This window comes from Monopterus albus, unplaced genomic scaffold, assembly GCF_001952655.1.
Source record: "Monopterus albus unplaced genomic scaffold, M_albus_1.0 scaffold39.1, whole genome shotgun sequence".
NCBI lineage: Eukaryota > Metazoa > Chordata > Actinopteri > Synbranchiformes > Synbranchidae > Monopterus > Monopterus albus.
The window spans coordinates 1,921,862-1,943,554 of NW_018127919.1; the positions used below are offsets into that span (position 1 = coordinate 1,921,862).

The 21,693-nt window shown below is 39.9% G+C and overlaps 2 protein-coding genes across 3 annotated transcripts in view; one reads left to right on the forward strand and one right to left on the reverse strand.

The window, feature by feature from the left end:
• The first annotated feature begins 16,869 nt into the window (after positions 1 to 16,869).
• mogat3b (monoacylglycerol O-acyltransferase 3b) lies at positions 16,870 to 21,217 on the forward strand. 2 transcript variants are annotated; one of them, XM_020598986.1, is made up of 8 exons: positions 16,870 to 17,550; positions 18,006 to 18,103; positions 18,257 to 18,364; positions 19,109 to 19,179; positions 19,317 to 19,521; positions 19,805 to 19,979; positions 20,094 to 20,278; positions 20,350 to 21,217. In XM_020598986.1, exons 2-8 carry the CDS (start codon positions 18,022 to 18,024, stop codon positions 20,502 to 20,504), a joined length of 981 nt encoding a protein of 326 aa, XP_020454642.1. In that variant the 5' UTR covers positions 16,870 to 17,550; positions 18,006 to 18,021; the 3' UTR covers positions 20,505 to 21,217. The 2 variants fall into 2 exon arrangements, with proteins under 2 accessions (XP_020454642.1, XP_020454641.1); XM_020598985.1 differs by having other exon boundaries at positions 18,013 to 18,103.
• Positions 21,218 to 21,305: 88 nt separating this feature from the next.
• The window catches only part of LOC109959537 (serrate RNA effector molecule homolog), an 8,603-nt gene continuing 8,215 nt past the window's right edge, over positions 21,306 to 21,693 (reverse strand). The window contains 2 exon segments of the mRNA XM_020598988.1: positions 21,306 to 21,524; positions 21,660 to 21,693. The exon segment at positions 21,660 to 21,693 is cut by the window's right edge and continues 53 nt beyond it. Of these exon segments, the coding sequence (XP_020454644.1) occupies positions 21,449 to 21,524; positions 21,660 to 21,693 (110 nt within the window). The 3' untranslated portion in view covers positions 21,306 to 21,448.

A 21,693-nucleotide genomic window follows, 5' to 3' on the forward strand; every position in this document is an offset into this window, starting at 1 on the left:
TCATAACTTAACCACACAGCCACATGGTAAACTACAGTCACTGTACTGGAGCCAGACACAGTGCTGCAGCTTAGCAAGAGAAACAAACAGGGAGACAGGATGAGAGAGGCAGAGGGGAAGCAGTGTACAAGGACGGAGCAAAACGTTCGGCTTGAGATGCACACAGAGAGGAGGAAAAGCGCAGGCAGGGAGACAGGAGGGGGCACGGTGAAAAATGGAGGGTGTTAATAAATATGGAGTCACCGGGGAATCAACTGAGCTGAAGATAAATACAAATACATACTGGAGGCAAGCCGATGGAAGGGAATTTTGAGACACAGAATATCAGAGTGGAGGGAATAAGCAAATGGAGGCAAGTGCAAGGAAGAGAGGAAAGAAAAACAGTGAAAGGCAGCCAGACTACAAGAATGGGGGAGGGAAGTGAAATCAAGCCTCTCACACTCATCACCGTGTGTGGTCTCCTAGCAACACTGTCAGCCATGCATCTCTTCCTTAACTACTAAATATGCACAAATCAAGATGTCAGCCTCGTCAGATGTGATCCCAGGCTTGAAATGCTGCTCCATTTGTACCTGATCCTTCAGTAACAATATCTGTTTGGCACCTGGAGACAACATCTGTATCCCATAGCAACCACACAGCCTTCATGATGTACTAAGCTATACTGCACATTAACTCAGTGTTACATAGGCTGTTACATTATCCATGCAAGGACATTTGACTAATACACTCAACTACACTTTTTTAAATGAAGGCTTCTAAAAGCTTTCAATGTGCATTACAATTATTGTCTTTGTCAGTTGAATCCCTCCTCCCACTTCAGCTCCAAGGATGGAAGAAATAAGCAAACCAATTATTATTAGGCATGGAACTCTAGTGTGCATGTTTCGGCACAGGAATATTTCAGTTGTAACAGTGAGAAAAAAAAAATTCAAGTGAAATAGATATCAATAACATGAGCTTAGAGAATAACTGCACCAGCTGATACTAAAACAGAGCTCCATTAAATCACGCCTGGTTCTTCAAGGAAACATTACAATCATCTGCTCTTAAATGCTCATGGGTTTCTTGTCAAACATCAACTTCCACATGCGTTTGATGGTCTGAACAAAACCATCACACAGATAATGAGCACATAATTCAGATGGTAAAATGGTTCACCGCTTCTTTCAGGCCAACCCATGTCAGCTGTCTGTGTGAGACGTCTACAAGGCTGTGATCAAAGTTAGTTAGTTAGAGAAATGAATTTGGTGCTGTCTGAATTAACTGTTGACTACAGGCACAACAAACTTGATCAGGCTTTTTTAGTTTCTGAATATAAAGAGACTCACAATAAGCCCCCAGGCATGTGTTATTTTATTTTACTTGCTTGTGAGACGTGACAAAATGCATCATTTCATCACCACTAAATGGTCAGCAGCCAGCATTTGGAGAATGAATGTTGAGCAGTGCTAAGAGCTAAGGGCCACAGAGCAATCATTTCTTTCTCCTATGACCTTGATGATGTCATCTTTTTAAGATAGTGTCTGGTTGAAATCTACTTTTTCACATCCAAATTTCCATGTGGTATTAAACTTTTAAAGGCACAGCTTGGGCAATGACTGTGATTATAGATCATGCCAGTGATAACTGCAATGATACCATTAAAAAACTGTAGATAATAGAATGTTTACAGTATAAGCTGCATCATGTTGTTTTTAAAATTTTATTTTTGTTTATTATTTGTTATATGTTTGAAATAAATCTAATCTAATCTAAACTAATAACAGAGGGAAACTGAAGAACATTGGGAACCAAGATAAAATAAAATTGGCACAAATTAGAAAACAAATTCCATGCCTGAATTACATTTTTTAACACAGGGTTTGCCACTTTGGGAAATATGCTTTCTAGCACAGAGTTAGATGAGAAGGTGAACGCTGCTCGCATATCCGTACAATCAATATGAAGCTATAGCCTGCAGCCGATTAGCTTATAGCTTAGCTTAGCACAGAGAGGGGGAAAGAACTAGCCTCGCTCTGGTCAAAAGTAACAAGACCAGTATTTTACCAATTAACCTGTTATATCTCATTTATGTAATCCTGTGAATGATTAAATTCATACAAATACATCAAATTTAGAAACATTTCAGGATTAAATTAGTGCCCACAGCCCATCCAGTCTATCCACCCCACAACAGTGGTCTTCAGGCTACTTTTTAGTCATAATGGTGGTTCTTGGGTCACAGTTAGTTGAAAACCTCAGGTGCATTCAAAATTGTGTCCCAGACTATTTCTCAGATGCAGGACCTTTGTGGAGTCTCTGTAGACTGCCTGCAACTTAATGGCGACAAGATTAAAGCTTCTGTACTGATTAACAAACAAGATACACACCAAGCTAAGTTATCCAGCTGCTGACAGTAGCTTCATACTTAGTGTGCAGAGATGAAAGTAGTGTTGATCTCCTCATCTTGGCAAAAAAAAAGAGAAAAATGGGTTTCCCAAGATGTCAAACTATATCACTTTAAACAATTGTACTGAATTTAGTAATAGAACATTTTAAACCAAGCACAAACACCAAGCAGTGATTGACAAAAACTAAATTGTTCTTCAAAAGTTAACTTTGTGTTGACTAAGTACGAAAAGGCTTGCAAATATTAATGGCCAGATGTCTCACACTTCCTGTTCACACAAGCTCAACTTGCAGTGAGAAATTCTGTCCTAAACATTTGGTCAGTTGGATAATTTATGCTGCATCACACCATTAACCAGTGTCAGAACAGTTCTGATGTGGACAGGAGATCCTTTAACGCATCTGAACATGAGAATACCTTTCATACTTCATCATCAACATTGTGATGAGGAGTCCACCTGTTCAAGTGCTGGCCTACATAAGCTGTGCCTGTCAAAATTAGAGAAAATAACTTGGGTCCGACATAATCAATCGCCCTGTTCATCATGTGAATGTCCACTTTTCCTACCAGACATTTCATTCTCCAAACTCTTGCTTGATATTCCCATTTATGTCTGATATGGGTTGCCTGCTCACTGTAAGAAAAATATTACTGACCTTAAATTAATCAAATGTATCTATTAGAGATGTGATTACCTTTAAAGACAAATTCATCACGCAGAATGTTGCAGTCCTCTGACGGCAGTGATAGTATTACCATTACACTGTGTACTTCTGTAGCTGACCTCCTCCTGTTTCAGGCTTAAAAAATATCTTTCATCTACAACCAAAATCAAAGGTTTGCACTTTCCCAGACTGACTTGCAGACCAGGAAGTCTTTCAAGCAACACTCATTACTTTGTGGGTTTTTACACACTGGTTATGACACAAGTAAAATCAATCTAACCCTCCCTAACAACAAAACAGTCACCAGAGCCCATCTGAATCTTCTCAGATTTTGGTTTGTAACATATACTATGGGAGTCCTCTTTTCCCTAGGATGCTACTTTGAATCTCAGGCCCAAAGGCACTGTGCAAATTTAAAATATAAAAAAAAAAATCTGAAAGCATATTTTAGATATTTGAAAATGTCTCTGTGGTAAGAAGAAAATCCCCCCAATGTGCATTACTACACCAGAAGTTTCAACCACACAATTTGGGGCTTTTTGTTGCTAGAACACGCCTCTACTCCTAGTCATGCACTGCTGTCGTGTGCTACAATATTGCATTGTGCAGTGAAATGCCTGTGGCTGATGAGAATGGACAGGAAGAGGAGGAGGATGAAGATGTAGAGGCTGATGTATCACTGAAGGCCAGCAATGGAAGGCACATGAGAGGCGGAAAGGAATTCTGCTGAATTTTTCTCGTGATCTCTCTCATGTTTTGGGAATGAAATAAAAACCAAACCTTGGTATTTTATAATTACAGTAGGGTCACATGGACATTAATCAAACTTTAATGGAATGCTGTGTCATTTAACAAAATAACACAAAATATTGGAGATCAAAGTCCAAAATACACTTATATAAATATACATGCATAGGGCACTTTCCACACTTTGGATTCTCCTCCTCAGTGTTGCACAAACTCAGTGACCATTAAATCTTTCATGGACCGTAACCAAAAATATCTTACAAAAAAGCATTCATTGTTAACGCTTGCCCTGTGATACAGGAACACAGCCTTGGGCTACAACAAATGTGTGGAGATGCTCAGTGTTTATCTCAACTATCTTTTCTGCCAGCAAATTGATCTGTCAGTATTGTTGGTGTGTGTGTGCATAAGAAAATATTCATACAATGTGTGAGTCATGAATAGTTTAAAATGAGCTGCAGTTATAGATTGTAACCTGCTACCACGTAAACAGGGGCGGTTCTAGAAAGTTTTTGATGAGATGGCCAGGCTAGGGCACTGACTCAGAGAGGGGTGGCACATTAGAAATATATGTAAAAAGCAATTAAATAATAAGCCATAGGAACCAAATTGTTTATTCTGTGCAAAAAAAAAACAAACAAACAAAAAAAACACCAAAACTGTTTTTTTCACTAACTTTGGCTGCACTCCTCATTTATGATCAGCAGGTGAAATTGCTGCTGCACAGTGGATCATCCCACTGATCCACTGTGATGATCCACATCAGTGCGTCATCTACAACAACACAATGTGAGAAATGAATGCAAATATCATGCTGCATGATAGAAAATAAATTTAACCAATATTAATTATAAAGCACCAGAAAAATGCTAGCTGTATTAAAGGCACCAATTTGTCAGTTTTTTATTCATTAAAAGTGACAAGCACCCCATTTTGACTGGCAGTAGTGGCCAGCTGGATTGTAGGGGTGGCAGTGCCACCCCTGGTCACCCCCTGGCTCCACCCATGCAAGTAAATAAAATGACAAAAAGAAAGTCACTTTCGTCTTTTCCCGTTTAGGGGTCGCCACAGCGAATCGTCACACTGACAACTCGCATGTTGACATTTGACACGTGTTTTACGCCAGATGCCCTTCCTGATGCAACCCTGATTCGAACCCGGGCCAAGGCGAGAGCACTGCGCCTTAACCACTAGCCTACCAGGGACAACATCAGTCTCTCTCTAGTTATAAAGAGGGAACAAGCGACTTGACGTCAGCCACCATTTTCCATCTTGCTCTTGCCTTTATCTTCTTCTCCTGGAATCTGCAGTAACTAAAATGACCCACTGCACTAAACATATAAGAATGCTTAACAGTTTACAGATCCACAAGCCCTTATATAACAATGGACACATCTCTGTTCACTCAATGTTGTTTACTCTCTCTATCACACATATAAGGGCTTAAAATGTTACGGAAATACCACATCACGTCACAGAATAAAGACGCTTTACTGTGCACTGTACACAAGAAGCTCTCTTTGTCCATCACATTACCCCTCCACCCCAACATCAAAAAAAGAAAGAAAGAAAAGAGGTAGAGATCACATCATATGGAAAGAGAAAGTCTATTTTGTTTGCTCTTTGTATTTGGCTGCTGAAACCCAGCCTGTAAAAAAAAAGAGTGAGAATTGAAAAAGCGCTGCTTGCTCGTGCATAAGGGGGAGAGCTCCACTCTACAGGTGCACACGCTTGACTGAGTCAGAATCCCTCTCTAACCAAGAACTGACTGATTTTGAACATAGATCATCCAGCAATACTGACTGCCTGCCTCCATGTGAGTTTGTTTAAAGTCTCAGTTTAAGGTATTCATAACTGATTATGCGACAATACACTGTAAAGTAGGGCTGTATGATTCAAACTAAACCCTTTGCACAGTGCATGATGTTCTTCCCACTTATGGAAGTGAGAAACCTCTGACCACACTACACAAACACTGTGGACTATACAGAAAACCAAAGTTGAACTTGTTTTGTGATTCAGAGCAGCCAGACTTAACTGTGCACACTTAGCAACTACTGGCTCTAACTCCAGATTAAATTTATTTGGTTCATCAACAAAAAGTTAACTGTATTCAGCAACAATTAAGCAAACATCAGTAGCCCAAGGTAAAACAAGTATCAGCTGAACATCACTGTAAACTAGACAAGCTATTTGTCTCATAACAGCTTCTACTGGGTGTGACTCATGTTTCCTGAGCTTGTTCATACATAAAGCTACACAACAATTTATAAGGCAACATTCAGTCATAGAGGCTAAAGAATGAAAACTGAACTCACAAAATATGCAAAAAAAAAATCTAATCAAAATATCAGAAACGTCTCACTTAACCATATTATAATAACTGTGACAGTGCACTTGCTGATCTGCAGTAACTTTCTTTTGATTGAAGCCCAGAGCAGAGGCAGCAGCGTTGGTGTAATATGCAAAGCCAGGTAGGCCACAAGTGGTCTTCCAACATTTGAATCATCCTACTCTTTGTGCTCAAAATCCCCCAGTAAATGAGTCATAGTGTAGGTTGCACAAGATTAAGCGAACATACACACACACATGCCCACACACAGCTCTCCCACTCATTCATCTCATTACATACAGATCATGTCTCTTACTGCCTGGATATCTGTACCCCACAGTGTTTACCAGCGTGCTGGCAGCTCTGTATTTTGAAAGCATACAAATGCACCTGTTGGAGAAAATAAAAGATTTTGTGTGACAAAGGTAATTGCTTGTTAAGCATCCACACTGCCACCTCTAAAGGTTGTTTTATAAGGGGGAGTTGTCACATCAGACATTTCAGAGAGTTATTGCAAATCCTTTAGACCCTTTTTTAAGGTTCTGTACCACAAGCTGAGAAGTAAAGAGAGGTGGCAAAATGAACTGGTTCACTGGCCTTACAGGTGTGATTGGCAGGTGTTCAGCTCAGGGCCTCACTTGAGCAGTTCCTATTTCTGTCATTACTGCTGTTCCTGCACTGACAGTGAAAAGTCACTAACTGGAGCAAATGGCAGGTGAAAGCAGATTATGCACTCCAGGGCATCTGAATCAGACAGAGTACTCCTCTGTTGTACTTCTGTGGCTGTGTGGGACACACGGATAAAACAACAGATGGAAAAATATCACAAACTTTAACAAGCTGATCATGAGCACCTTGTGTAGTGAATCGCTTTGGCCGAAGTGGCTCCCGCCCAGAAATGCGAGCCTAAGAGTTGTGCGGCCTTTTTATGGATTCACCTCTGCTGTATCCGCTGCAGCCATGTAACTGTTGAGGCACCAGTATTACTCTGAGCACACACTGCTCTGAAATTGATTTGACAATATTTATGTACAGAAATTGCAATTGTAAATGTCTCAGGCAGATAATTTACTTAATTTACTAAAACTTACTATAGGGCTATTTAATAATACAAACCTAATTAAAGTGACTGCTTCACAGAAATTAGATATATGGGCCTGTAAATGGGATGTTATATAGATAAAACACTCTTTAAATCATCGTCTGATCAACACTAGTGCTATGGTCCCTTAAAACCTGAGTCTTGGCACGTTTCAAACATCAAGATCAAAGATTTTTATTGTCAATACACTATTTGTACAGGACAAAAAGAAAATTGAAATACCATTTCTCTCTCACTTAGTATTGAATGCCATACCATTTAGGAAACTAAAACAAAATAAAAGTACAGTAAAAATAGAGAATAAAAAAACTAAGTCAAAGTGATCCAGCATCTATGTGTTTGAACTCACAGAGCAAAACCTGATTTCTTTTTACTGCCACCAAACCAAATAGCTGGGATTCTTTTTACCATAAACAAAGATTGCTCTGACATTTACAACACATATTTAAGTTAGCCTGCAATTCTGATTTGCATTTGCAAACAATAAATTATCACTGTGAGATATTTCTAAGACCATTATGCTCCACATCACTTTCAGGCCCATGAGTTCACCTGACAGGGTGACATGTAAGGACAACGACAACAAACAAACAAACATACTTTTCACTATTTACAATAAAATGATGGCACTAAGGGCTTCTCAAGGGGAACAAGAAAAACAATAAATGACACATAGGCATATGGAATTTTGTTTTCTGCCCCAAATCTTTGCATGTTTATCCATTTAAACGATACTGCATAAATAGCAATAAACAGGTGGTGATTAACATGGCTTGAGATTGGGATCTCTGTGCCAACAAGGGAGAAGTAACTGTTGGCTCCCAACTTTATTTATTCTGCACGGTGCCATGCAAATGACTTTGAAAGGTTTAATGAGAAGAAAACCAAGGGGAAATGAACAAAGATGAGCTGCCTCAAGGAAATCACTGCCACACATCATTACTCCTGACTACACACTACAGTGAATACTGGATGCTGTAAGATGCTTTTGGTCCAAAAGATGCATTTAAACAGAGCATTTTTTATTTTATTTTAACTGGTTAATTTGACCATGCACATCCTAGACATCCTTTTAAAGCGAGAAACACCGAGTGAGCCGACAACATCACTGCAGAGGGAGTTCCAAAAGTCAGTGGTCACTTATACAGCAAACTGTAATCTTTGTAATCTGTCGCTTCTAAGTCTTCCACTGTAGAAGGTCAGTAAAGGAAAATGCCATCTGTCAAAAAAAGTCTGTTTTAAACATTGATTAACTGGCCTACTGATCACAAATAAATTAAAAAAATACAGTACAGCGCAAACATTTTAGTCACTAAAAGTGAGAATGAGTTAAAAAATATTGCCATAAACAGTTTTTAATAAAGTTCATCCAAGGTGCAGTGAACCGAAAACAATTAAATCAAATCAACATTAGTTATTTGCTTTTAAAGCAGCACTTGTTCTCTTCAGTACACTGGCAACTTGTCTCAGCTCAGTCTTTGTTTTCATATAATCCCAGACTGCACTGCTGATGTAGAGGCTGTACTATCTGTTTAAGGACTCCTCATTCTTCTGGTCGCTGAAGATAGTTATGACAAGCTGTTTTTGGGTGGTTTTGTCATACTTCAGAAAGAATTTGGGACTGATCAGACGCCTTTGTGATGGTACTCCATGGTACATAAGAATCTAAATATTTAAAGTGCACAGAACTGTATATGTCATATAAAACAATGCCACCCATGAACTATACGATTCAACTGTACCAGCCAACTTCCACAAATAAAGACAAATAAAAACTTTATTCTGAGTCTCATCTTGATGTTTTCCCATCATCTCTGGACTGACACAGATGTAAACAGACATATCATTAGTAGGACTGGAGTTACACTGATACCAGTACAGTGGACATGGTTTTATTTCATTTTCAATCAATCAATTGTTCACTAAATCATTAATAAATATTGAAAAATGACACATCACAGCTTCACATAACAAAGTTCCTGCTTGGTCTGATCAAAAGTCTGAAACCAAACAAGATTCAGTTCACTACTTAGAAACTGAAAGAAAAGAATGTGTAGTATTTCAGCGTGAAACTAAAACAATTTGAAAACTGAGACTGAAATGATTATTTCACCATCAAAAAGTTTGGAGATTATTTTCCTGTCAGTCAATCAATTGAAATATTTTAAGTGTTAGTGGACTGTTCAGTCACTTTGAAGTGCTCTTTACACAGCAATCAACATGTCAGTACCTGGGTAAGTCAATCAGACTGGTGGGAGAAAAAAACTGCAGCAAGATCAAATGTGAAAACACTAGGGGTAAACTTTAACTGCCTTTGGAATAAATAACCTGAGATTTCTCCACTGTGTTGCAATCTGACAACTGAATATCCACAAAGCAAGAAGCAAAGTTCAATTCCTCAGCTTATTCACACTGCTAAAATGCTGCAGTAGAAATACTCTTCTACCATTGTTTCTTATCTCAATGACAGAACTGGGAGAATCAAGCTGGTAAAACCACAGATGGAAGAAGCACCTGGTACCCTGATAAAAAAAAACAATACATATAGCCAGTTAAACAAAACAACAGCAGGACGGATTTTGAAATACCTGCACGACTGGCCAGTAGGAACTATTTATATTACTTTTACCAAACTGCTGACCTGCTGCTCAAACTCTAGGGAAACAATTTGTCTGGGTATTCCAGGAAGCCCACAACTTCAACAAAAATTCCATTACTGCTCATCCACACAGGAGTATCCACTGACTAGAGAAATGGACTTCACATGTCAGCATCAGCCACATCTGTCTAACATGCATCAGTCCTCTGGCTCCCTGTCATCTTCTCTCATCAGTCCCTGTCCTCCCATGCCTCCCTGGCATCCCATTGCCCTCTCTGGGTTGAGGATATTTGTTTATTCACTCTTCCAAATTAAATTTCTCATCACTTTTGGAATCAGACGTGATGCACACTGCAACTCAATCGTCTGGAGAACAACTCAGTTCCGTCCTTTATATTGAAAAATAAAATAATAATGATTTTATTTTATTCTCTTCATCAGTACAACACAACCATAACCTCTGCCTAGTTTCGTTAATTCTTAAAATCTGTGGCTACATTTCATATCTTCAAATGCTCCACGTTCTGATTTAGCTGGATAAATCCTCAGAGACCAATCAATAAGATGTATTTCATTTATTTCCAGACTAAGCTGCCACACAGAACTACTGGATACTATTTACTCATTTAATTATATTTCTGGAATGAACTTGAGATCACCAGGTGAGCGATGCCAGTTAGGGAAAGGTTGTGTGTGAGCCATGCTTCTCTTCTGCATTCAAGACACGCTGCTCTGTATGAGTGTACTCAATGACCCCACAGTCACAGCTGCTCCCACACATCCAGGCTCCCCTCTTTCTGTACCAGCCAGTGCTTAATCCAAACAGTACAAGGGACACTTACATATCAGATACTGTCTATCTGTATCTGTTTATCTCTAGTCTAAGTACAATTTAAGATCATATATACGTGTCAAATTGAGCTCCAAGGTCAAGTGAGACTGGCTAGTAATAGTTTCAATTCAATTTCAAGTATCCAACATGGCAGTCAGTTCTACGAGAAGCTGTAAAGGCATAAACTGAATACTTCACTTGCAGATATATGCATATACATACATATACAGCCATGTATGTATATGAATGTGAGAATGAATATGTGTGAGTGACAGTGAATATATTAAGTGTGTGCTCGAGTATGTATGTATCCAGAAGTTGCTACAACAATAGTTCAGGGATGAAATGTATTTCTGTGACTTTTGCAGCCTGATGGCTGTGTTTTAACAGATAAGTGATAATTAAAAGTAACATATATATATATGCATATCTATATCCAGTGCTCAGCGTAAATGAGTACACCCCAACAAATGTCAGAAAACCTTTACTTCCCTTTCAAAATCAACATTTTCTATGGGAAACTATACTGCAGAATGTTCCCACAAATGCAGGCCGGTGATTGCAACCAAGATTTGTTAATGTGCGCACGCAAAAAAGTATTTTTCCTAACAAATTCATTCAAGACCATGTTACAAAAATGAATACACCCCAATGAAAGTCTTAGGAGCAAAGCTAAATTTAAGACAACAAAATCCTTATGAACAAGAATTCAACTACAGGTGAGTCTAATGATTCATCCAACAGGTGTCCAGCAGACAGCTGATTATTAAAGGGTGTTATTTAACAAAGAAAACAGCCTCCCATTTCATGCTCTCAGCAATGGCACCACATGGAAGAGAAATGTCACAAGACCTGAGAAGGAAAATAATTTTTTTAAACAAGAAAGGTGAAGGCTACAAGACGATCAGCAAAGCTTTACTTATCAGTCAGAACACTGTAGCAAACGTTATACAAAAATTTCACAAAGATGGAACTGCAACCATCTCACAGAGACGTCCAGGCGTCCACGGACGTTAACACCTCGACAGGAGCGTCTTCTGATGAGAAGGGTCAAAGAAAATCGCCATGCAAGTTCACTGCAGTTAGATAAAGAAGTAGAAAGCCAAGCCAGTCCCAAAGTATGTTTCAGTTCGTCAGTTTTATCATCAAGTTAGTGAAAAACTGATTTGCCACAAGGCCTGTGTTAATCTAAAACACTTGTCTTGAGTAGGCTATTTGCAGTTATTAAAATTACTAATTCAGGCACCGAACAGCTTTCATTCAACAACAGGCTGCACCATACAGAGATGTGTTTTAATGTTGTGCCGACATCATGTATATAGGTGATTATACACAAAATTATTTTACACTGGTGTTCATTTTTATGACATACTGTATTTTGCCACTTGACTTTAACACTATACTTGCTTTGTCTTGCCTGTCATTGTCGGCTAGATAATAATAGCTGTTCAACACGCATGTTGCCACCAGTGTGAGGAGTCCAGCTCTGTCAGCAGTGAAGAGGATGTGCCCCTCAAGGCAAGACCGCAGACATCATCTGAGCAATAGAGCATGAGGAAAACATAAGAGTTAACAAGGGGACAGCACTAAGCCCATAAAGCGGCAGTAACTGAATTTACTGAGTGCAGGTTTCCCACAAGTGCATCACATGACCAGAAGTCCTGGTGTCTGATAAGAGAGCTCGTCAAAATACAAATGCAGCAAAAGAGAGGATGCATGTAAAGAAAGGAAGAACACCTGGAAAAGAGAAAGCAGGTGTTCCCTCGTGGACCTGTTGACCAGGCAGCTTCCACACGGTCACCTGTGAGCACACCTGGTCAGCTGACTCAGCAACTGGCCTCCCAGTTCCGACACCATCCAAACTAAACTTCAGTGTTCATGACACGGACACAAGGAGCCACTTTTCCAAACAAATAACTCACATGAGTCACACTTGTTTAAAGACTGCATTTGAGTGGACATTGTGCAGCTAACATTGGATTTCTGTTCAACTGTTCAGTTCCTCAGTACAACTACTATGCCATTTAATGTCAGTGGCTGTACTACGATGAAGCAGTGCACTGAAATGTCCATTTCCACTTAGCAGGACACCGTTTGCTTCAGGTTACATCTTCACCTTTCGCACTATGTTTATAAAATCTAGAAATTTAATTCAAAGACTAGCTTAAGTCTACTCACTTACTGTGGTCAGCTACTGTGCTGTGATAAACAAAACATACCTTCTGTGTGAAATCATACTATTTCTATAACGTCTGTGGTTTGTTGGTGAGAGCATCAGTGAAGTTGCACATCAAGTCAGGCTTCTTTCATTCTGTTTACAGTATGACCTGATGAATTCACTGCATTGAATTGTTTTGTGTTGTTGTGTTTGTGTTGTACAGAAAAAGCTCCAGTCCATCTTCAAAATGTCTAAAGCTATTTATTTGGTCACATAAATGTAGTATAATAATTTTAAAAAATATTTTGAGTGGCCTTCAAAGTACTATATGTAAGCTGCAGACAGGCAGTCAGTGCAGGTAAAGGCTGCACAGAGGACCATTACCAACAGCCTACCCACCATCAGTGATACAGTATTTACAACAGATCAGTGTACTAACATGAATCATCACACTGCTGAGCTGTAGAACATCCCAGGTCACCTTATAGCAGTAACACCAGGACCTTTACTGGTCTGCACAGGATTTATGCAAATGTGTGTTACAAATATTGACTGCACTGTTTCATAGTGTGGCCTTCAGTTTTGGTAATGTAGACGCTATAGAAGAAAGAGCTGTACACTGTTTCAGATTCTCTTTGGGACCCCCTTGTCTCTTTGACTTTATTTGTCAAAACACTATGTGATTGTAGCAGAAGAAGCGGTACATTTACTTGGATGTTTAGGGCCATTGTCCTGCTGCATCACCCAGCTTGTTCTGAGCTTCAGCTTGCAGACAGCCACCCTGACATTATCCTGTAGGATACATTGTTAAGCATGGGAATTCATTTTCCCCTCCACCAGGGCAAGCGGTCCAGGTCCAGGGGCAGCAAAGCAGCCTTAAACCATGAGGCTTCCTCCATCCTACTTCTCTGCTGGGATGTTTTCATGTTATCTTTTTATGCCGTACGTAGTGCTGTGTTCTTCCCAAACAAATCTACCTTCATTTCATCTGTCCACAGGACTATTATGTATATGGGTAAACAGAAGGAAAAACCAGTCTGGGGGTAATTTGTTCCCAGTCCTGTTAAATTTTCACATTGCATTTGACAGACAGCCTACTAAGGAACATAACATCTCTGTTCATATACATTTCCTTCCAAGCCATGCTGCTTTCCCTGATTGTTCTAAATAATATTGGAAGACAGAATAAAGCCAGTCTGCTAAAGCAGCTGCTTATGAAATAGCTCTAATAAGTGTCTTTATTTTAAAGGCCAAACAACTGCTTGTTGTTGACATTTCTTTTTGTATTGGGGCGGTGATGAAGAAATCTCTCAGTGGGAGAGTTGTTCGGTCTGCGTGGCTGTCACGCCCGAAAAAAAAACTACAGACAAACCATAGTTTCACCTTTAATTCACTGCCCCTCGACAATTTTGGAGCCATGCCCTAAGGTGGGATACTGGAGAAACTGGTTCGACATAAGTCGCTTGATCATTTTTCCTGTAAAACAAATGTAATCATCCGGCTCCCCTCACCCAGACGCCTGCCCCGCATCTCCCGCACCTTAAAGACGCGCCAACACATCCTCACCTGGCTGCGCGCACACACACATCACCCGTGTATTCACAATGAGAGTAACCGCCTATTCACACGCACGCAACTACTACCCTGCTGTGCTTATCATCCGTAAACATGCAGATGTCTGCTATCACGGCCTTTCAAAATAAGGCACCTCACACTGACACCGCTGTGGTGTAGGTGTTTGATTAATAACGCTGTGCATGCTCCGGCATCACCAGTCAGCTGATGGAAGCTCGTTTATAACGAAATATTTATAAGGGCTGTGTGGTATAGCCTACTGCGTGGACCGTGTGGCCACGCATTTGGTGTTTGGGGCTAAAATAAATATATAGGCCTTATTACCACCGACAAGTGCCGTGAGGCTTCAAGGTTGAATAACCTGGCTTGTGAACGCACAGCGGCTCACCGTCAACCTTGTCTTTCTTGGAATTTACGCGTAAAATGCCATCGGGCCCAAGCTCGATCTCCTCCGCAATTCAGCTTCTACTACTAATTAGGCAGACGGTGCGTTTTGGCTATGGCAGCTGGCTACACAGGCTAGATGATGTAAGCAACTCATGTGGTGATTTATGGAGCAAAACATAATATCAATGAAGGTGTGCTACCTTACCTTCGTAACTGGGTAGCCTATGGCTGGCGCAGTGGCAGACTATGCCGATATCCAGTTGTACAAATCAGACAACAACAAAACCACGCCGGTTGTTGATGACACAGCTGTCTTGGTAGACGGGAGGGAAGGAAAAATCCTTTTCCAGATGTGTCAATTGACGTGGAAATGAAAAATCAGCTATTCAGACGCACATCACCGGACTGACGCCTTTTCTTGACGTGAAAGGTCTTCCATTTTTATGATAAACGGCGCACTACCATCGAAGCTCGATGTAGCCTGGCCGGTGTATGATGCAGTTCAGTGCGACGTTACAAAACGCTCCTCTGCAAACCCTTAGGTTAAAACCCATCCTCGTATATTACAAAAAAAGACATCGACACGACCTCCGCAAAAGAAACACGTTGAGTTCAGGCGTGGGGGGGACACAAAAATGCGCAGACAGCGCGCCGCGTTGGTTCAAGTGCTGGGCATCCTCACTGTGCATTTGCATCTAGATTAATATTCATACAGTACTTCCTGAGAGCACACCACTGGTTGTTTTTCCGAGGTGGCTTTGAGTGCAACTGCTGCCATAAGCTCATATTATTTTGCTATTATCAGCGGGCCGAAGTGACATTTCCCTTCACAGGTCATATTTAGCAAACGATTCAGAGGCAGACTTCAAATGTCCTAATAGATTCTTGATAAAGTAGAGAATTATCCTCCCCCCCCAACTACAATAAACCTAGACTATACCCAAAACAAAGCTGAACTGTCATATATGAAGATATTATGGAAGCACTGTACTGCTGTAATAGGGGATTACACACTATTTGGTTTAAAATAAGCTCCCCATAAACCCACTGCTGAGTAGTGCAGTAGGCCAAACCATCCCAGGAACATTAGTCTGACAGACTTATAACATCATCTCAATCAAAGCCGAGGAAAAGAACTTTAGTGGCCAGAATAAAATAATGAGAAATAGTGGAAATGATTCATCTCAACACTGAGTCCAGAATCTATGTTTTTAAAAAAGTTTTAATAATGATGTTTTGCCTTCAGATTTTCTTGTCATTTACCTAACAATAAAAACTGTTTTGGGGGAGGTGTCACATGACCAACTAGCCAAAACTCATCAGTGTGGGGCTGACACCCCTTAACATCTATGGGAGACTGTATAGGGGAGAAAGGGAAAGTCTGAGAATAGGAGTGCCCCCTGACACACAGGTCATAATCACATAGGCTCTGTCACTGCTGGAAGCAGAACTGCAATACTGTGCAGAGGTCAGTGTGTGTCTGCGAAGGCTCATCTCACTGATCAGAGATCTGGAGAAAGCTGAGTCCAAAGCCCACATGTAAATATTTCAGTGACTGATTCAACTTTATCCTGACACTGGGCTCTAATGGTGCTGGACGCCATCGCAGTAGTAGTTTGACTAATCTAACTCATCAGGAAAATGCACTGACATAAAGGCTCCATCTTTAAACAGTGTATTATATCGGCATGCTTACGGTCAACAAACATGATTTGCTGCATCAGCCATTATTAGTATAAAATCCTCTGTCCCGCTAGTCTCCATATAACAATGAATTTCCTCAAAGACCGTTTTCTTCAGTAGTCTTTGCTGAAGTGCAGAAACATGTTCTCGAAGTTTCCCATCTATATTAAAAAAAATTTACTACTGTGCTAGTTAACATTTCAACTTTATTTTATTTAACTTGTTTTGTTAGTGGTAAAAGAAATACATGGGCCAGCATCTAGCTGTGTGATAAGACTCAGGTGAGATTAAATGTCAAAGGCCGCACAGGTTCTTTCAATTAAATTATCTGATCAAACCTCTTGTCAGGTGGTCATGTACAAACTCCACATCTTGCTGTTGATAATCCGCTACACAGTTTGCACTACCATCATATTATTGGATTGGTGGTGCCAGCATAGCTCCGCCCACCTTCAGCCTGGCTAACCAGACAGGGAAATTGAAGACACCTGTGTGGACGTGCAGGACCTTTACCAAACTTATTGTTGCTTAATCTGTGCTAAAATATAGCTGACCAGTACAATAGCAGAAAATCCTATTAAGATGCAGTAATGGTACTGTACCTTAACATAGGGAAAGCACAAACAATTGATCGGAATAAATCATTATTTCAAATAAAAGAGAAACTCAGACTCACACTTTGCTCTAATGGAACTAGAGTGTGTTTTTCATGAACACATTTAAAATAACTTACAAAAAAATGTGTTACTTCATTAGCAGATTAATAGGGAAGTCTGTTCCACATCAGTCGTTCAAGATCCCTTTAAGTTGAATGACAACATAACAGACTGACACGCAATCTTGTTGGCAACTAGAACGACCAAAGGCAAAAAAGTCTACACAAAGTATAGACCTAGCAAAAAAAAAACTATCACGTTTATCTTAGACATTGCGTGCTAGAGTGTCAAAGTATTGGGGGAGTGGATTTGTTATCAGCAGCTTTACATGACCTGATCAAAGTGCATATTGCATGTTGTGCTTCTCCGGAACTGGTGAATCTACGTCCATTCAAATTAACCGTGGAATAAGCTCCAGTAAGGTAAAGTATCATGTTTTATACTTAGTGTTATGATCACAAAAGTAGTTTTATGATGTCTTAAGATTTTGTAGCCCAAGGTGTTTTGTGGTCTGACTACTGTGACTAATAAAAGTTTTATTTTGTGAGCAAATTAAAGCTCCTAGTGTCTAGGTTTGCCTGTGAGCTCGTTCATAAGTTAGTCATTTGATCCAGCTGCTCTTTGTTTTTAGGTCTATGTCTTCCCTAAAGGAAGATTAAAAGCACAAGCTCAGATACAGATTAATGATAAAATCTGAGCTCTATCATAAAGTTATCTGTCAATAATTTCTTTATTATATTAGGCGAGGCAACATTTATAGCTTCTACAGTCATACTAAATATGATTTAAGCACAAATGATTTTATTGAATGAAAGCACAGTTTAAAAGGTTACTGATTCATTCATCAATAAAATGTTACTGATCAAAACTGATGTAGCCTCCAGGTTGTAAAAATGTCTAAAGAAAAAACTCAGTGGAAGGAGTTTTTAGAAGCAGCAAGTGTTCTACAGTACGTCCTGAGCGTCATCTTCTTAGGTGAGTTCCCATCTCATTTAACACGATGCTAGAAAGTTTATGGCCGCATCCGTCAGAAAACACTATTAACAACTGTAGCTGAGCTAATTTAAGACACCTCTTGTACCTCCTATATATGGCGTCCAACACGGTCTGATGCACATCCAACCTCAGCCGTGGCTTGTTATGTGTTGACGGCGTATCTTATGTTTACCTCGCTGTGGCCACTCTGCGCTCTGTACTTTGTTTGGCTGGTGATGGACTGGCAAACCCCTGAAAAAGGTAAAGAAAATTACATCATGCACACATCCATCCATCATCAGCATCATCTCATACATTAGCTGCATCTCAGTCACACGCTATACATATTATGAGTCAGTACTGTGGTGTTCACACTGGAGATGATTTGTTGTTTACTCAAAGTGCACAGCAGCAGGAAACAGTTAAAATGATGGTTAAAAAGCTTTGTGAACACCCGCCACCCAAAACAAGAGAAGAATATAACAATAGTGATTTGACTATCTTTTCTTGTCAGGATAAAATTGACAAGTACCATTCCATACTACATCATAAATAAAATACACTATATGCTAATCTTTTTACTGCTGTGTTTGCAGTTAATATAAAAGGAAATGACGATACTGTTTGATACATCAAACTGTCAAAGGTTTATGGCACAAACTTTGTTTGCTTACCTTAAAAAAATGATTTAGCTATTTATTGATTTATTTATTTTGCCTTTTTTTCTGAAGTGTTCCTGGAGCTGCTTCACTGCCATCCGCCATTAGTTATATTTTTCCTTTGTGCGTTGCATTGTGGGAGAATAGTGTCCATGAACAGCCCACAAAAACACTCAAGGGTTTAGTATTAGAGTATATGTTGTCTCTCTTGCTGTGTGAACATACTGCCTAGAATTAGCTGTGCAGTCAGGAACTGGGACACAACTGATGCTGATTCTTGAATATGAGCTGCAAAGACAGTGAGTACAGAACTGGGCCACTCTGAGATGACTTGTGTCTCCATCAGGTGGCAGGAAAAGAAGGTTTGTGAGAAAGTGGCGGGTATGGGAGCACTTCAGAGACTTTTTTCCAGTCAAAGTAAGTTTTACTTTGCACACCTGCACCATCTTTTCTGTTTGTCCCACAAAGTGAAACTGGGTTTGGTTTTATGGTTAACAGCAGAGAACAAATGTGATCAGTGCTGATCATCTCCCCTCCTGTATTTTCTTGCTCAGTTGGTAAAGACAGCTGAGCTCAATCCAAACAAGAACTACATCTTTGGCTATCATCCACATGGTATCGTGTGTGCTGGAGCCTTTAGCTGCTTCAGCACAGAGAGTTGTGGCTTCGCTGAGGCGTTTCCTGGGGTGCGACCCTCCCTGGCAACCCTGGCCGGACTCTTCAAGATACCATTCTTTAGGGAGTACATGATGAGTGCAGGTATTTATAACATGTTCAACAAATTGATCAATTCTGTCTCTTAGTCTCATAAGGAGTTCATAGTTCAAGAGCTGCTCTGGCATTGGACCACTAGGTTATTGATGTCAGTGCAGCTACCATATCTAACAACTGACACTTCATTTGTTAAATGATAAAATGTGTGTTGTGTAATTTTATGGTCAGACAAGACACCCAGTCTTCCTGTTTTGTTTTTGCCTTTAATCAGTGCCAGAGCTTCTAAACTAAACTGCTGGTAACAGCTTGCTTTTGTCTGTCCAAACAGGCCTTTGTCCAGTCAGCAAACCAAGTCTTGTCCACCTCCTCTCAAAAAGTGGGAAGGGAAATGCAGTGGTGATTGTGATAGGGGGCGCTGCTGAGTCCCTTTCATCCTCCCCTGGAGTTCATACAATACTTGTGAAGCAGAGAAAGGGATTTGTCAGGATGGCCCTTGAGTGTGGGTGAGAACACTTTTAAAAACACAAGAAATAACTCATGTTTTATCAGTGGGTGTCAGTGTACTCACATTTAACCAGACAACCATGACTGCTTTAATGTCTGATGATATTCCACAGGGCTGATCTGGTGCCTGTTTACTCATTTGGGGAGAATGAACTCTTTAAGCAGGTGATTTTCTCACAGGGAAGTCTAAGTCGCAAGCTACAGGACCTGTTTAAAAACATCATGGGTTTCGCCCCATGTCTATTTGTTGGTGAGCGCTTTGTATTACTACCCTACAGGACTCCAATCACCACTGTCGGTGAGTATTTTACTGTTCTGTATATAAGCCGAATTTGAGCCTATTTTATTCTCACATTCTGCTTCTTCCAGTGGGAAGTCCCATCTCAGTGCCAAAGCATCTCATACCGACTGAGGAAGAGGTCAACCACTATCATAGACTTTACATAGAGGCCCTGTCCAAGTTATTCCACGAACACAAGGTCAAATATGGACTTTCTGAAAGTCACAAGCTTGAGATCATTTAGACATTTCACTTCCACATGAACTGTGTAATTTTTTTTTTTTAGTTTGTACATGGGGCTTTTCCAAAATGGGACTTGTGTGGGACTGATGTAATGAACCTGATCTTCAATGGCAGATTAACCTTGTAGAGTTATTTTAAATTCTGCTGATATATTTAACATGAATATATGCCTTTAATAATAATAATTAAGATGCAATGCCCATTATGTGGGAATGTTGTTTGTAAAGCAGTGCTTATGTTGTCTTGGTATGTATGCAACACTTACGATGAAACGCCACGTGTCAAATTACTGCTTGTGTAAAATGTTTATATGCTTTTTCTCAGTTTGCTGAATAAAAGTAATAATGCTGGTTCTTTCTATATGAATTATGTAAACAAGGTTAAGACCATGCTCTTTTACCTGTGATTTACAAAATGTATGAAAATGGCCATTTTCAGCACTGAATGTTCTTTACATTTGATAAGTACAGTACATGTTTCTGCTAAAAGCTTTTTTTTTTTTTTACATCTGTGTAGGAGTTGACAATTTGGAACTAGTGTATTTGTACATCGTCAGACATACTGTGCAAAGCAAGAGTGCATTTGGTAGTGTTTCCATTCAATAGATATGTATCTTCCTTGCATCACTGCAAGCCTTCTGCAGTTCTCTAGTTAGCAGCTGTGTCAAATAATGACATAGGTAATTCAATGGTTTGTCCAGCAGAGGGCAAGCATTCCTCACATCTGCTTCAGTTCCTTCACCAGAGGGGTTGGGGCCTTGAAACACATGCCATATTGAAAATGCTCTTCACCAGATCTGGACATTAGTTAGATCACAACTTTATTGGGGAACCAGTTTACAGCAGAATTTTGCCCTAAATGCACAGTAATAACAAAAAACAAAATGAATTACTGAAAAAGTGAGCAGAACACACTAGCAACGACTGAAAGGACCATGGGAAACCTCTAAAAGAAATCCATATCATCTGGTGCATCCAGGTCCCGATATTCAATGATGTTGCGTGGATCACCTCGTGACATTCTGAAATGGTTGAGGGTGCACAAAGAAAAACAAAGACCCAGAAATAATCAAAAACTAGGAGAACAAAAATTCTCTAATAGCAGAAAATAGAATCAGCCCATAGCAAAATAAGGATCACACGTACAGTGGTCTCACCTGATGTTGCGTGGCTTCCCCAGGTAGCCACCCT

Coding starts and splice junctions, on each gene's coding strand:
- mogat3b (XM_020598985.1), top strand. CDS start 17,482: ATGTTGTGCTTCTCCGGAACTGGTGAATCTACGTCCATTCAAATTAAC. Junction 18,365..19,108: donor CTGGCAAACCCCTGAAAAAG/GTAAAGAAAATT, acceptor TGTCTCCATCAG/GTGGCAGGAAAAGAAGGTTT. Junction 19,180..19,316: donor GAGACTTTTTTCCAGTCAAA/GTAAGTTTTACT, acceptor TTTCTTGCTCAG/TTGGTAAAGACAGCTGAGCT.